The sequence below is a fragment of the Lagopus leucura genome, unplaced genomic scaffold (genome assembly GCF_019238085.1).
Source record: "Lagopus leucura isolate 7727_CA_CO unplaced genomic scaffold, USGS_WTPT01 Super-Scaffold_100157, whole genome shotgun sequence".
Classification (NCBI taxonomy): domain Eukaryota; kingdom Metazoa; phylum Chordata; class Aves; order Galliformes; family Phasianidae; genus Lagopus; species Lagopus leucura.
This window is the reverse complement of record NW_024962334.1, coordinates 13048505-13064778: the sequence shown is the minus strand read 5'-3', so window position 1 is coordinate 13064778 and position 16274 is coordinate 13048505. Positions and strand designations below refer to the sequence as shown.

General features: G+C 38.9%; 1 protein-coding gene and 1 long non-coding RNA gene across 2 annotated transcripts in view; one reads left to right on the top strand and one right to left on the bottom strand.

Annotated features, from left to right (window-relative positions):
- The window catches only part of LOC122189198, an 85685-nt gene extending 72847 nt beyond the window's left edge, over positions 1-12838 (bottom strand). The window contains exon 1 of the long non-coding RNA XR_006181745.1: positions 12734-12838. This is a non-coding gene — a long non-coding RNA (uncharacterized LOC122189198). The remainder of the gene's footprint in view (positions 1-12733) is intronic.
- A 1550-nt stretch (positions 12839-14388) lies between these two features.
- Positions 14389-16274, top strand: part of CMC1 (C-X9-C motif containing 1) — a 42150-nt gene continuing 40264 nt past the window's right edge. Inside the window, exon 1 of the mRNA XM_042888125.1 lies at positions 14389-14464. Within this exon, the coding sequence (XP_042744059.1) occupies positions 14440-14464 (25 nt within the window). The 5' untranslated portion in view covers positions 14389-14439. The remainder of the gene's footprint in view (positions 14465-16274) is intronic.

Genomic DNA, 16274 nt, shown 5'->3' with positions numbered 1-16274 from the left:
TAGCCTCCTACATTTTTATCCTGAATCAATATAAAAACAGTTTCATACAACTAAAGCAAGAACAAAAATTGTATCATCTTTCATCAGACACTGTTTACTCCCATGCTGCCACTCAACATAAATAGCCTGAATTACTTATAATTTTTTATAACTACCCTAATTATCGTTCTCCAGAAAAATGCTGTCTCTGGACAAGCCCATAAAATATGTCCTAAACTAACCTCTTGCCACTTCTCTTCCACCAGATTTGCTAAACAGTTTCATGCAACTGTATCATTTTTGCAAAAATTTATCATTTAACTTTGATATGTGCAGGAATCCTGCACTTTGGCTAACTGACTATAAATAATCCAAATTACTAAAATTAAACTTATAGTATCCACTGTAAACACAAAATGACTGATCAGATTACATAACCTCTCTTTCAAGTCTGAGTGTTTCCATCACTGAGCCTTTCAGTGAGCAACTATGAGTGAAAAAGAAACCAACACCAAAATAGCATTAAATTTAAAAAAATAGTAATAAATTACTGCTGCATTTATGCTGGCAAACAGCCATGATCATTATAAGCTCACTAGAGTGCATGAAATGTTCACTCTCTGTACCAATGCAGCATGTCCGTATTTATGTCAAAGGATCTGAGAGAAAGAAGCTGGAGTGTTTATCTCAAGTGTCCCTGACTCCTGAGGTCATTCCATTACTTGTCGTAATGTTTTCCCAAGGCAGTGCAGGTTACTAGCCCTCGACTCAGGGAAGTAGAAAAACCTGAAATAGCTTCTTTCCATTCTGTAACTTCCTATTGCATTCAAAAAATAGTTTATTTTATTAAATCCTCTCAGCCATTCGCCTGACCTGCCAGGTAGAATTCTCTTTTTCAGGCTTAAAGACAGTACATTCAACTATTCTGTATTTGAAAAGCTTTAGATACTGTTAGCAAACAGTGAGAATGAAAAGCAAGAGGAATGAAGAATGTATACGAGACTACAGGTACACAGCAACCAGCTTCATGCACGATGAGGACATTCCCAAGCCTGTGATGGAAGCATTTAGCAGTGGAATCTGACTGCATAATAAATCTGAGAAAATAATCAAGAGGCACAGAGCTTTCCAAAGATAAATGGCCGCTGCTCTGTAGTTCTGAGCAACTCCAGTTCTTCTTGCTACATATCAGGTTTAAAACATTTTTGAAGCTAAAGGAGGAGAGGGGCAGGAACATACTGTCGGGACAAATGGTGTGATTGCCTAGTCATTTCTGGCAAAGCACAGAAATGCTGTGGGGTCTTAAGAGCAGTGACAACATGTTATATTCAAGCAACATACCATTTAAGAGTAGCTTTTGCAGCTTCGTGAATACACTTGCCTTGGCATATTCTAGATTTTAGATCTACATCTTACATGCAGTAAAGACTGTCCTTAATAAGAATAAATGAAAGAACCTAGACAGCTGCTAAAGATGGGCAGTTTGCCTTGCCGTTGGACTCTCTGGACAAGGTGTTTTCAGACCTTTTTCTCAAGCAGTCAAGAAAGGGGCTTTACTTTGATAAAATAATAAATAAATCTATATAGCGATGGCTTACATAATATATGATTGGCAATTTTATTTTCATCCATTTCTTTCACCAAACATGAATGCAATTATTGAACAAATTTCTTTTGTGTCTGAACTTTGAACTTGACATCCAACATTACATCTTACATGATGACTTCAAACAAAAACCTGGTCAGATGAATGGTCAGTTCCATAGATTGTTTAAAAGGATTCCCTTTTCAATTTTATACATACAAGCACTGGGTTTAGTATACTTTTTCTTTTTACAATGTATTAATTTATGTTTTGATGAAATACAATATACCTGTCCCATTTGGGATTGTTCACAGTACTTTTTTGTTTTGCTGCTGAATTCTCCACTAATTAAGATGAAGACTTGAAAAAAAGAATGCCATTAATAAACATACCTACTTTATTCTGCGGGTTGTATTCTTAAGTTTCCTAGCAAGGTTTGAGTAGTTTTAAAGGATCTCATTCTTCTGAGATCCTCTTGTCAAAGAGACACTTGCTGATCTGCACTTCTGGATTTGCAAAATATCCCATGCTGTTCAGTGGAGATGAGATAGTTTTCCCAGCCAGAATGGCATTCAGTGCTGCACAATGTGGTGGCTATTAGTGGGCATTTGTTGGTTTTCTTTCTATTTTTTTCCATAGGACTGCAGCACTTCTTTCATACCCCAGTTCCTGTAGTGAAGTTCAGTTCAGATTTATTACTAGACCTGTGAGACAGTTGAGTTTATATTGTCTCTCTTCCCATAGGCTGTGATTCTCCGTAACTTTTAATAAACCAAACATCAACACAAACCTGAACATCATTTCTGGCACCTTTAAGTAGCTTCATTTAAATGCCTCAATACAGCATGCCAACAAGAAGAGTATTTTCCCAAAAAACCAATGGGAAACTCAAAGGTGCTTTGACTTGCCCCCGCAGGGCACAGACCCAGATCAGAAAGAACTGAGTTTGAAAGTCATGTGATAACTGCACTTTTTTAACCACCAAATGTAATAGCAGAAAAGCATCCATAGTGCCAGCTTGTGTTGTTAGGCAAGGGAGTTAACTCAACTGAAATGAATTTGAGGTTCCATTCACACTACAAATGTAACCATGTAACCAATTACATCGTCAATCTTTAGCAGTAAAATTTGAAAGAGTAACTGACCCAACTGGCTGAAGTGCTGCATTTTAAATCCATCCATGGTACCTTAAAACCCTTTATTAAGTTTTCAATAGCTAAAATGTTTTATGAACTTTATCATTTTGTTTCTCCAGTAATATAAAAATAGCACCAATATAACGTATTTCCTTGTGGATATGGTTGAGAACTTTAACTCTTACAATAAGATTTGGACAGAAATTCATACAGTTTTAGAAAAGCTTTTCACTAAATCTTCAAAGTTTTCTACAGTTCTGATTTATTTACACAAATATTAAAGAAAATATCATTTCATTCTTACAGACCTTAACAGTTTTACATACTTCCTGGGGGCATTTTTCTCATCAGTCATCAGCATTTTTGCAAGAAAATAATCTTCTCTCTCTTAACTTCATTTTTTTTTTCTCTAAGATGTGTAACACTACTACCAACATTCCAGGAATTATCCCAACTATAATAAAATAGCAAAAGAAAAAAAAGTTCTTTATTGAGTTTCTGTTGGAAATATCATAAAGAAGAAAAAAACCACTATATGAGTGAACTTTCTACTTTCTAGACGTATTTGAACAATGCTAAGTCTGGTTACTTAAAAACAGGAGAGTGCTTCTGGATCTCTTCTAATGGCAAAATCACCAACCTCTGCCCCTGCACAACCCAAATACTGGGTTCTTCAACACCAACACCAACCCAGGAAAAGACCTAAAACTTGGCACTGATACATACAACAGTTCAGAAATCAGTAAGAGCAGTGACCTGCTTTCACGTGAGAAACAGGAAGAATCTCTCCCAAAGGCCCCAATGTCTATAATGGCTTTCCAACTAACGGTCAAAAACCAAGAAAGACGTAGAAGTTTCATACATAACTAAGGAACTGAAAGAAGTAAAAGACTCTTGCTTTAAGCAAATATTGTTCATGTTTACAAACGCTACAAGTTTTTTACTGCTGAAATTCAGAAGTGGCCTGAATTAAGTGATGGAACAGAGAGAAATAAAAGGAAAAGGTGCTAAAGAAGTTTATGGCAAAAACACCAGAATAGCACAGCACTTACAGAATTACTGTTGTCCTCTGACTGATCATGTGTGAGAAGCTGGGAAGAAAAAGGGTATTTCTGATGTACATCAAACACAGTAAAAGCTGAACTGAGACCACAAAGACTTTTTGCTGAAACAGGATATGAATTTAAGTCTGCAGAAATGTAACTGGTGTATGCATGTCTTCTAAGGGGGGCCTTGAAGATGCTTCCTAGAAAAACAAAGTTTGTTTACGGTATGCAGCTTCTAATTCCAATGAGATGCAGTAAATCAAAGCCTAAGATATGCTAGTGTTTGCCACTCTCTCTTCACAGTGGACTCCAGCTTCTTTCTGAGTCAGACTGAATGCACCTCTTTGCAACAACTATTGAGACAGTAAGTTCATCCTTTCTCAGGGTTTAATGCAATTTTCAGAGCCTAATTGCTCTTGTGCACTGTAAGGAATATGTTACATTGAGAATAAGCCTGAAACCAACAATCACCAATTTTTCCCTTCTCTGTTCTCTCCCTATTTCAGCATCAGATTCTCTCTCTCGTTAACACAGGTATCTTTTGCAATAAATAACAAAATCTTCTCTTCATTTCCAACACGATTGTTACAAATCAACACCTTCTGACTTCGTATTGGCATTAGCATTGCTCCTCAAAGCAAATTTGATACTTTCTCAGCAGCAGCATCAAATTTCTTTAATGCATATTGACAGGCAGGTCAGTAGCCAGTGACTTTTTTTAATGGCTGTACTCTTTTGTTCTCTTTGCAGTACCCACAAGGACTTGAATGACAGAAAGTTCATTTTTCTCCGACTGAACATCTGATTAGAGTAGCCCATGCTTTACCCCCCTTTGGGAGACGTGCTGTCAGCCAGCAAAGCCATGGTGGTTGTGGTAACTGTCACTGCATATCCAACAGCTGCTCTGTTACACATTCCCTAACCTGGCAAGGACTGCACTGCAGAGATTCTGCCACTTTCCTCCACCCTGGCTCTGTGCTACCACAGCCCCGTACCTCCAGCAGGTAGGCTGGCGAGCAGCACTCGCTGCAGCTGCTTCTCAGCTTCGTAGCACTGGTTCACCACCAGCAGGAGGTCTCCCTGAGGTATCTTCCATGGCCTTCACTCTAGAGGCCTCTGTCAAGAAACCAGAGCTCCTCAGCTAGAAGCCTGCAGGGGCCTAACCTAGTTGGTACTCAGATTCTGCAGGCGGCAGTATGCTGTGGGTTTTTTTTTTTCGCTACATCAATAGAAAGAAATGATGAGAAAACATTAAGCATAAGTGGGCATTTTGAATTCTTTAGGCTCAAAGAACATGGGCTGCTGAATAGAAAATTAATAAACTGAACAGTACATGTTCACTGATAGAAAAATAATTGTTTGTTCTGTTCTTATGTTCTAACTGGGCTTTAGCTCAGACGGATCTTCAGCTATGTAAGACAGAATTCAGTGCAAATTGTATTCAGTAGAAAGACATCTTCATTAACACCTGAAAAGTCATTTTAATTTTAACACTAAATTATTCAAAACAATCTTAATTATAAAAATCTAAGTGCAGTAGTATTATCTTTGGAACAATTATTTTTATTTCTGTTTCTGTTGCAGACAAGGTAAGAACATGCATGGGGCTTCAACTGCCAAGAAAACTGGTTACATCCTCCTACAATGTCTTTGCTTGCACTTACGCAGGATAGAGCTAATAGCTCTGTCTTTCAAAGAAGTCTGCATCTGAAATTAGTATGAAACATGCTAGAGCATCATGATATTCTAGATGTTTAAATATGTAGCAACCAAATGTGGAGTCCTCAGTACAGGAGACACAGACCTGCTGGAGCATCTCCAGAAGAGGGCCATAAAAGTGATCCAAGGGATGGAACACCTCTCTTATGAGGACAGGCTGAGAGCACTGGAGCTGTTCAGCCTGCAGAAGAAAAGGCTCTGAGGTGACCTGAGAGAGGCCTTTCAGTATCCAAATGGAACTACAAGAAAGAAGAGCACAGACTCTTCAGCGAAGTCTGTGGTGATAGGACAAAGGGAAGTAGTTTCAAACTAAGAGAGGGGATATTTAGGTTGGACGTAAGGAAAAAGTCTTTTACAGTGCAGGTGATGAAGCACTGGAACTGATTCCCCAGAGAGGAGGTCTATGCTCCATCCCTGGAGACATTCAAGGTCAAGATGGACAGGGCTCTGAGCTCCTGATCTAGCTGTGGGAAACCCTGATCACTGCAGGAGAGTGGACTAGATGACCTTTGAAGAGCCCTTCCATCTCTAAGGATTCTGTGATTTTATGATTCTATATATTTCTGCTTGTGCAAACCACAGCATGAGCTTAAAATAATAGTAAAAAAGTAAATCCCAAATTTTCCCATCTTTTTTTCATGATCAACTCTTAATTTCTAGTCAATTCAGGGAACGCAGGAGCTGAATGACAAAATCACTTATTTACTCTCAGTTATAACTGAACCAACGCAGTGGAAATTGGAACCATAACAATAATAACATTTGCCAGAGATGTTAGATTAAGTTTTGCAACATACTGCTGCTTCTCCCACTAAAACTGGCAAAAAGTGATCCTTATGCACTACAAAGTGCCAAGCTGCCACAGACGCAACAGAAAGGAAAAGAGTAATAAACATTTTTATGCATGAAATAGCAATGGAAGAAAGATGAATGAGGAATCCATAAAGAGGTAACGATTAAAAAACAAGTGCTAATTTCTCTAGCTAACTTGACTGTCTCAATTTTGCTATGATTTTCTAGCTGAGGAAATAAACACTGAGCTAAGCAAATTTCCACAGTGTAAAATCTCCTTTTCTAAACAGAAAGAAACATCAAAACAAATGAAACCTTTATTTCTATGCATTCTACCAACATCATTCAGCACAGACAAGTGAAAAAGAATTATGATGAAATTACAACTGCTATTTTTTTTTTTTTAGAACACAAGGGTTAAAATCTTGTTCATAAATCATCACCTGCTGTTCCATTTCAAAATTCAAACATCATCTTCCCCTTTCTACAGCTTATTCCAGCATGGGGATTGATTCATCACATTCTTCCATCATCTTTATTTATTTATTTGTTTATTTATTTTACTGAATATAAATTACAATACTGAGGGAGATTCAATGTTTATGTTATAGAACACAGTGCTTGGGAAAAAAAAGATTTATCTCTAAAGTGGATTTAGTTGTAGTTCCAAATTCCCATTCAAAATAAAACACAGAAGGATTTGGAGTATGGGTGTTTTCTTTGGTTACATCTTCTCTATGTTAATTTATATAATTAACAATTTTTACGGAATAATTTTATTTTTGTTTTGAGCCTTTGACTTACCAGCAATATGAATTCTTTTTTAATTTTGTTGCAGAACTTCTGGGAAGTCTCAGAGCTGTTTTCTGAACCTTACTGAGAGGTTAGAGCGCTGGGTATTCTTTTCTCTAAAATCTGGATTAGTCACTTAAACTAAATAAAAGGTGTTATAAAAAGTGGGGTAAAAAAAACTGTCAAGAAACATCAGTTTGAAATAGCCTGACCAAAAATCCCTGTACTTCTGAGTTGATTAACACTTAGACTTGGCTATGTAAAAACAAGACAGAAAGCTGAACCTTAATTACACTTTCTTTTACACATTTCTGTACAATTGTATCTTTGGTGCCATGCTCCTTCACCAATTCTATGGGATATGTACAAAAAAGAATTATATACCTATACGTAAGGCATATAAATTACTTTTGACCTGTATTACATACACATAATGTTAAAAGAGAAGCAGAAGACTTGTTCATACTGAATACAGAATTTGTAATGCTTTTCTTTTTTTTGCCACCTGTTGTCTTCTCAATCATTTACACAGTGAGATTTATCAAATAGATATGCAGATGCCTGAAGAAACAGAGCCCAAACCCTGATTTTGACAAATTGATACATTAGTAACGTGAAATGATCACACTAATGTAGAGTATAGGCAAATAATAGAAGTGTTTATGAAAAATCTATAATTCCAAATTGGAGATTGCTATGAAGTCAAGAAATACAAGTAATACCTTAAACTTTCATTAACTGAGCAAACAGTTTTTATCACAGACTGACTGTGATATCCTAAATCATACTATTTGCATTCAACTGCCAGCTGCCCTTTGGCAAAAGTTAAAATTGCCATTCATTGCTACTGAAATTTCAGAACTGTCCACCACTTCCAAGATCTCATAAGATTTGTTTACAAACTTTGCCAAGGTTTTCCAGTGAGTATCCATTTTTGTTCACAGCTTCATTACATTATACAACCTCATACATCTCCCAGTTGTGAGCAAAGGTTGAAGCTTTTTTGTCAAGTCTAAGATCTGGTTAATCAAAGGATTTGAAATCAACTTGAATCAATTTGACTCAAGTTGAAGTTGTCAGGCTCTTAACAACCTCCTAAAAACAACTGGAGTTAACTGGGATATGTCTTCCCAGCTTTCAGTTGGATTCTGTATATTACAATGTAACATTAATCAGTTTGAAAAATATCAGAAGATTCTAAAAATTGCAGTAGTTTGCCACATTAACTGTAGTTAACCCTTGCTGCCACCTTACCAACAAACCATCAGAACTGGAGTTGTCCAAAACATCTACTAAACATGCCAGAATCATATTATGGGGAAATATAAGTTGAGAGCTGAGTTTTGAAATCAGACCTTCCCTCTCTGAACTGTGATCTCTTAACACTGAAATAAATGTCAGAAGATAAAAAAGTACAGCAGATATAAAACCATACTCAGGAACATAAAGAACATTAGGAAGGGACAGACATCACATTCATTTGCAACTGCAATGAGAAATTATTTCACTGCTCAAAAACGTGTGATGGAATAATTACCTTGTCTTCAGCAGTACACTTATACTTGTAAATAGGCAAGTGCCTAAGTGCCCGACATAGATAAGATACTGTGAACTAAAAAGTTTATTTCCAAAGCAATGAATGAACACAAAGAAGGGCACGAGACATTTTTATCCTTACTGAACATCAGGTTATAGAGTTCTGTGACTGCCAATACTATTTTTTGATAATGTCCCTATCTCAGTAAGTACAAATCGCAGAATCAGTGCTGGTCAGTTGAGGTTCTCTAGCACAGCAGTTTAAGTCAGATTGAATTTTCCAGACTGGTGAATATGGAGATGCTAAGAGTTCAGCGTTATTATCGTTGCATCATCCTTAAACACCTGAAAACTAAAGGGAGCAAAAGATCTTCTGTAAAAACAACATGCTTTGATTATATCAGTCATGGAAGGAAATGCATCTTCTACTCACATCCTGTTTATCTGTCTTTAAATGTTAAGCTGGAATTTGTAACAAGAAAGTGTACTGAATATATTTAATTATTATAAACATTAAGAAAATTCAATCACAGTATCTTTCAGCTATTGATGGTCTTGTTTCTTCACTCTGCCACTAACAAATCCCGACACCAATGATGGAGTTATAACACATGGATGCTGAGGAATAGATTGGAAAGCAGCTTTGAACTTCAGAGCTCACCCATGTAAAGATATTCTCCTCTGTGGCACAAACAAACCAAAATCATTTTGGGGAGGGATTAGCAAACATTCAGGCTAGTACGAATAAAAAGAAAGTTAGATGGCTCAACTGCAAGCTCAAATACAAGGAACTATGCCAGGCAGTGTCTACTACTGCCCAGAAACCATGCTGAATTCAGCCTTTCAAACATTTAACATCAGGAAGTAGCTCTTCTCTCTGTGACATTAAAAGGAAAAAAAAGTGGAAGTATAAAGCAAAGGAACTGCTAAGTAGCTTTTTAAAGAAAGTAATGAACAGAAAGAGAACTTAGCAGGAAGGAAGGAAAACGAAGTAACAAATATGTCTAAATTAAACCTCCAGTGCAATTGAGAGTTGCCCTATAATTGACCTGAATGTATTCAGACAAAAATATCACTCTGTCCACACTCTGGAAAGTCATTGTTCTTGTAAATAGGATAGATCAAATGATGACAGATTATAAAGACTATCATTTTAGTAGTGGAACTTCAATTCCTTCTCATAGAACTGTTATTTGAAAATCTAGATGTTGATCCAGTCCTTTGTATCTGGTATATGTTTTTTAGCTTTGGGTTATACCTGAATTTGTTGAGGTAAAAAGAGGAAATTTTAAGGAAACAAAAGCCAGTGAAAAAGTGTGCTGCTCTATGCAGACTTTGCCTAAGGAAGGGAATCAAAGTGTTTTTCCTCTCTGGCAACTGTATCTAGTAGTAACTGGAAAACGTAATTATTATTTGATGCATTCTTTCTAGTTGAGCAGATGGCCAGTTCCCTAGATGCTACTTCAGTGACTTCTTGCTAGGACAACAGGAATGATGGGAAGTAGTCACCCTGACAAGATGCTTCCAACTTCCCTAAAACATGAGTAGAAAGGCCTGCCTCACAAAGGAATAGGTTTCATTTTTGAAGAAGTGATAAGAGACAAGGCACAGAGGCCTGGACATAGTGCCACTGGGGAGCTTGCCACCTGATGCTCTGAAAACTGCAGTTGACATGTCAAGAGAGAAGCCAAAGTAACACAGTGCTAATGCTTGCATTGTGAAGATATCGTTCAAGAGTCTCATGTGTAACTTCACGGGCCTGTAGGCTTGGAGGTCTGCAAGCTTCTAGAACAAGCAAAATTACAGATTAATTGGATAGGATAAAAGTAACTCAAAACTCCTACTGCTTCCTCCTCCTTCAATAGCATATTCTGCTAAGAAGATCTCTGACTTCAAACTCCTAGAAAGCAAGCACATAAATAGGATTTTCTGTGGGTGAACAGCTTTACAACATTGGAATACTCACTACAAAAGAGACTACAAACTTATCCTTCATCTCTTCTTCTCTCCTGGAGTAGATTTCTCCAGTGAATGAAAAATCTCAGAATGCAATTGCCAACAAGACCTTGAACAACCTTATAGTGGCTTTTGTAAAAGTCTACCTCCCTTAAGCAGAGAAGAAAATGTTTCCTTTTATTCTAGACGTTAACTTTCATTTAAAACTCCCTCACATCTCTCACCTATCAGTGAATATTTATTTCACACGAGTAAGCGTAGCAAAGAATCACAGCCTCTTACTGGAAGTTACATTTCATGGAACAAGATCAAAAATGTTAACAGCAAACACGTTGAAGAGGTGCCATTTGAAAATATTCATTTGAACTAATATGACAAGGCTACTGTTCGGAGTTTAAAAAAAAATCACACCTGTGTGCAGACAGATAGAGGCTCTTTATCTGGTAAGAACGTGGTGCAGAGACTCGTGCAATAGATATTTCATCTCTATTGTTATTTATAGTTTCATTGTTAACACAGTCTTGGTTGATGTGTGAAAATACATTCACACCTTTGAAAATGGGCGATTAACTAATCAAATGACAAGATGAATCTCAGGAACACAGAACTGACTGCAATCCAGCACTACTTATGACTATTTTTAATTTCTTGAGGACTGCTGAAAATCAAGCATCCCATCACCTCTTGCATCCTTCAGGACTACAATGGGAATTACAGGACTTTCCCCACTGTAGTAATCAGTGCAGAAAACTGTGACCACAATCACTAGACTCTTCACCAGAGTACCCAATATTTTACTCTCAGGGAATTAACTGCATGAAAGATTACATGGCAGTTTTCCTTGTAGACATAAAGTGTGGGAGACAGTATTGAAGAAATGATGCATGCAGCACAGAATAAAAAGGAGCAGATACCAGCATGGTAATGAAGTTAAGCTTACAGTACTAACATCCATCAGTGTACTGCAAAGAAAAGGTCCGATGCATGTCATCGTAACTTCACAGGACTGCAGAACAAATGCAAGATTCATACTTTAAAAGACCTGACTAAACACAAATTACATTCTCTGAATGTCATTTCAAAACTCTCCCTAGCGATAAGGTGCAAGAGGGTTTCTTATTTATGTGATATCCAGTGATATCCACTTCCCATCTTTTTTGTTGTTGTAGTAATGGAACTGTCTCATTTTACTCTTGGGTGCTCCTACAGAATGAAACTCATGTAACCAGCACTTCCACCTGAAGGATGGCGGTAAATCTTTTCTCTATATATACAGTGCTGATCTTACATCTACTCTGCATATAAAAATGTGCAAAATATATATTAACAAAGCATTTACCTTGTTTATCCATCTACTAAAATTCTTGACGTGGCTTTTATCACATTTCTTACAGTGTAATCTCCTCTTTTCTGTTTGCAAAAATTGTTCTGCTCATATTCAACTCAGTCACATGCCAACCATATCCAGCCACCACCACAGACTCCCAAGTCTATTTCTTTTAATTTAAAGCCTCTTTTTAGATGGTTTATGTCTTAGTGTCTTAGCTATGTTGCTTCTGTTACCCACAATGTCAGTGTTATTCAATTATTTGTCAGGATTTCTAATAAATTTTATGACATTTTTTTCTGATGCTTTCTCATTTCCAATAGCTTATAATAGTTTCAAATAGAATAAGTCTATTAGATTCACACTTGTATATTCTCTCACTCAAAACCTATTATTTCTGCCCCTCAAACTTCCAGAAGAAAGATTTTCTATAATTATTTTTCCATTTCTATTTGTTTCCCATTCAGAAAGATCTTGCTTTTTCTTAGCATCCAACATTTTCTTCTGTCATATGTGAAAAATAGAATTGCAGAATTTGTAGCAATTTTTTGTTGCTTTCCAGACCTGACAGCACTTCTGCAGCAGGGTAGGGCAGGCTGCCCAAGTTACAAAGTTGATGGATATTTGCATCTATTGTCTTCATCAAAAAACAGAAATACCATTCCAAAGAGAGGTTGTCTCTAGCCTAGTAACCTGTGTCTAAAACAATCAAATTAACACAATTTTGAAGTTCAAAGGTCTTAAATTTAAATAAATCTTTGTAGTTCTCATTCTGCAGGGCATCTGTAGATACCAACAACCAGAAGTCTAAGATTGGCAAAGAAGACTTACTTCAATTATTTAATTTGTATTGATTTCAACTTACTGTTTTAAGTGTTCGGATCTCGTGTTGTAAGCTCCTTTTTGTATCATGTGGGGTTTTTGTTTTGTATTTTCTTGTTGCAGAGTAACTCTTTGCAGATTGGCTTTTTTTTTTTTTCCTTCCCAACACTTGCATTCATTGCAGAAGAAGCATACGCCAAAAGCCTTTAAAATAAAATAATAATAAAAAAAAATATGCTGTATTTTCACAGCCCTATTCAAAAAGTATCAAATCGGTGTTATAAAAATCAACTGAAAGTGGTATAGGTTAATATTACCAAAAACAATTATAATATCCATCTTCTACAATAAGAAATGAGAATAAACTTGTGGTATAAAAACAAAATATCACAAAGACACTTAAGGCTCTGTAACAGAAGTACTCTAAATCAGTAAGGCCAAAGGCAATCGTGTGGAAGATTTTGCCTACATCACGCTCTACTAATTTCCGTGAATGCTTTGGCATGAAGAACTTAGCTTTTAGTGTGGCCTCAAGTTAAAATAATCCATTTTCAAATAAAAGCACTGAATTATCATATGGGGAAATCATACATATCTGGAAAAAAAAAAACAACAAGTAAGCAAACAAAAAGCTGAATTTGAAAGTCAGATCTCTATCTGAATGATAATTACTTTTACAAATAAATAACCTGATTTTGTGATCCCATTGAGTTTTTCTAAATTGCTTCTGTTGGTATCTACCAGAGGCACACAAGGTTTATGCGGTGTTTGAGACAGAGTCCTGGACTTCTCACTTACCTGAGAATGTAATGTTTAACGCTCAGCTCATTTGCACTGAGCAGGAAGTAACAGTACAGGATTACAGAGGAAATGCTACACTGAGGAAGAATTTTTGCCACCTCATATAAGAGGCTGGTGTTTAAACAGACTGATTTTTCATACCACTCATCTGCCAAAATAGCTGAAGAGGCTAGTGGGAAAAGAGACTCTTTGGAGACTGAATTCTATCTCTTAAAAAAGTCTTGACTTTCAGCTCTCATCATGTCTGAACTATGTATTACTTTCAGAGTGCCCTAAGTACCTTCTTAAAGATTTTCATTCTGTGTTTTGCCTCTCAAAGTGGTTGACCGTATCATTAACAGATAGGCCGGTCAGTTAAATATTCTAGAGGCTTACAAGACCAGAATTATTCCTCTGCCCTTAAAGCATGCTTCAGATACGTCTCAATAAAGAGGCAAACCACGAGGAAACGCAGATCGGACTGAAGTGCAATGAACTCATAGTGATGGTCATGCAAAAAGCACTGCACATTCTTTCTGCAGACCTCCTAATGTGTGATTTGTCTTAAGCAACCGCACTTATACAGGAAGCTCTTTCTTAGAGGGTGCAAAACAACTAACCAACGAACGTAGCCACTCCCGTAATTCTCATCTTCTCACTGCCTAGAGCTCCTGGAGAAGCTGATATCCTCTGCTCCAGGAGACTTCCAGGGACGAGCGTCTAAACCACCTCAGCACCGCTCACAGCCCCTCGTCCCAGCGGACAGGCAAACCCAAACCCGCGCTCCAAGGCAAGTTCCGGCAAGTTCCCGCACGCTCCCTCATCCCTTCCCGCCTTCCCCTAAGCGCGCGCCGCCGCCGCCCTCTGCCCGCATCGAGGCTGTGCAGAGGGTTGGGCCGCGCCTGCGCGGCAGCGGCTCGGGGCTGGCCACGTAGGGTGCGCAGCTGCGGGCGTAGCGTGGAGCCGCAGATGGAGCCTCCCCCCAGCGCAGCAGGTAGGGGCGGTCGCCCGCCGCGGAGCGCTCACCCCCGCGCCTCCTCTTCTCGTCGGCGCCTCGCCACGGTTTCCTGTGGGAAGTCCCCGCTTCTTCTCCCCGCTGGGTGTGGAGGAGGATGGCCGCGGGAGGCTCGGCGGGCTCGGGCTGCCCCCGGGTGCTCGCGGTGTGGGGGCTCCGTTGCCCGCCTCCGGCCTCTGCCTCAGCGCTGTGAGCGCGGCGCGGGCCTCAGGCTCCCATCAGCGGCAGAACTCGGCCTGAGCCCCGGGACAGCGAGATCTGCGTGCCCTGGGAGCTTCGCTATGCCTGCCCGCCTGACTGGGAGTGAAGCAGCGAGCTGTCCTGGGCCTCGTGTGCACAAGTGTCCCGGTGGCTCGTGGCTGTGTCCCATTGCTGAGTTCTAACCTGTGGCCTAGTAGTAGCACGAGGTGCATATGAGCACTATGTTCCTGAGGCTTGTCCCTTTTGCAGGCACACCTGTGTTACAAGGTCAGGCTTTTAGCAAGGTGAAAGCTGCCAGGGCATTCACATTGCCTGTCTTGCCTGTGCCTTGCTTGATGAGGCACTGGCCTCAGAAACCAAAGGGCGCTGGCCGTTTCTTGCTCCTGATGGCAATGGCTTGAGTCTGGCTTTCCAGACCCTGCTGATAAGGCACTGCTGTGGTGCTCAAGCTCTGGTTTTGTGGATGGCACATCTAAGTGTTGGAGTGGTAGAGTTAAGAAAATAGCATAAAACTTCTGCTGTGCAACAGCTGGTGGTAGTTGTCAGCAGCACAGTTTTGCTGTCAGTTATCCTTTAAAAGAAGTTTCTAGTAATTACAATAGCTGAAATTAAGCTATCATTCATTCTTTGTATGACAAATGATTCCAGATTCTGACATATAGCAGCAATGTTTTGCATCCACGTTTGTTCCTGCTGTTACATGACATGTGCCTCCCACCCTGTACTGTAGTTTTTTTAATCTGTAGTGGTAGTCCTGAGCAGGTACTTTAGATATATACTCCTACACCAGTACTGAGATTGATCTGCTAAGCAGCAGCATTGCTTACTGACACCTCGCTCAATCTGCGACCTTGTTTTCTTCTAGCTTATCTCCCCACTAGCCCTGCCGTCAGTCCCTAGCTGTTACAACTCTGCTGAAAACCTCAGAACCTGTACTGAAAGCAGAGATGTCTACGTGAGATTGTGGAGAGAGTGGAACAATAGCTGCGAGAGGTGTGAGATGCTCTGTTTGTATCAGTAAGGTGTTAACTCAGATACCCTGGTGCGGTTGTCATCATTAACTGCTTCTTGGCTCGTGTGTGAGAAAAAAAGAGGAAAAATCACAGTTGAATAAATAGTTACCATGAGTGATGCTCCATTTATGGTTACAAAACACACAAATGTTCTTGTGCCTTTGCCAGGCAGTAGAGAGTGAGTGTCAGGGAGTCCTCTAAGGTTCAGAATGTAGAAGCTGTGAATCATGTCACAATTTTTATGGAAGGAGGCTTTTTGACAGCCCTGGTTTGGGAAGAAGCTGTGGCTCTGTTAGTAGGTGATTCCAGTCATAGAATGGCTTGGATTGGAAGTGACCTTAAAGATCATCTAGTTTGAGCTCCCTGCTATGGGCAGGGATGCCACCCAATAGATCAGGCTGCCCAAGGCCCCATGCAGGCTGGCCAGTAAATGAATTAGTAGATAAGTCATTTGAGAAAACTGTGCATTAACATGATTTTGTGTTATCCTTAAGAATGAATGTGCTACAGCCCAACGTGGGAGTTTTATTTATTGGCTTTTTTTTTTTTTTTTTTTTTTTTTTTTTTTTTTTTTT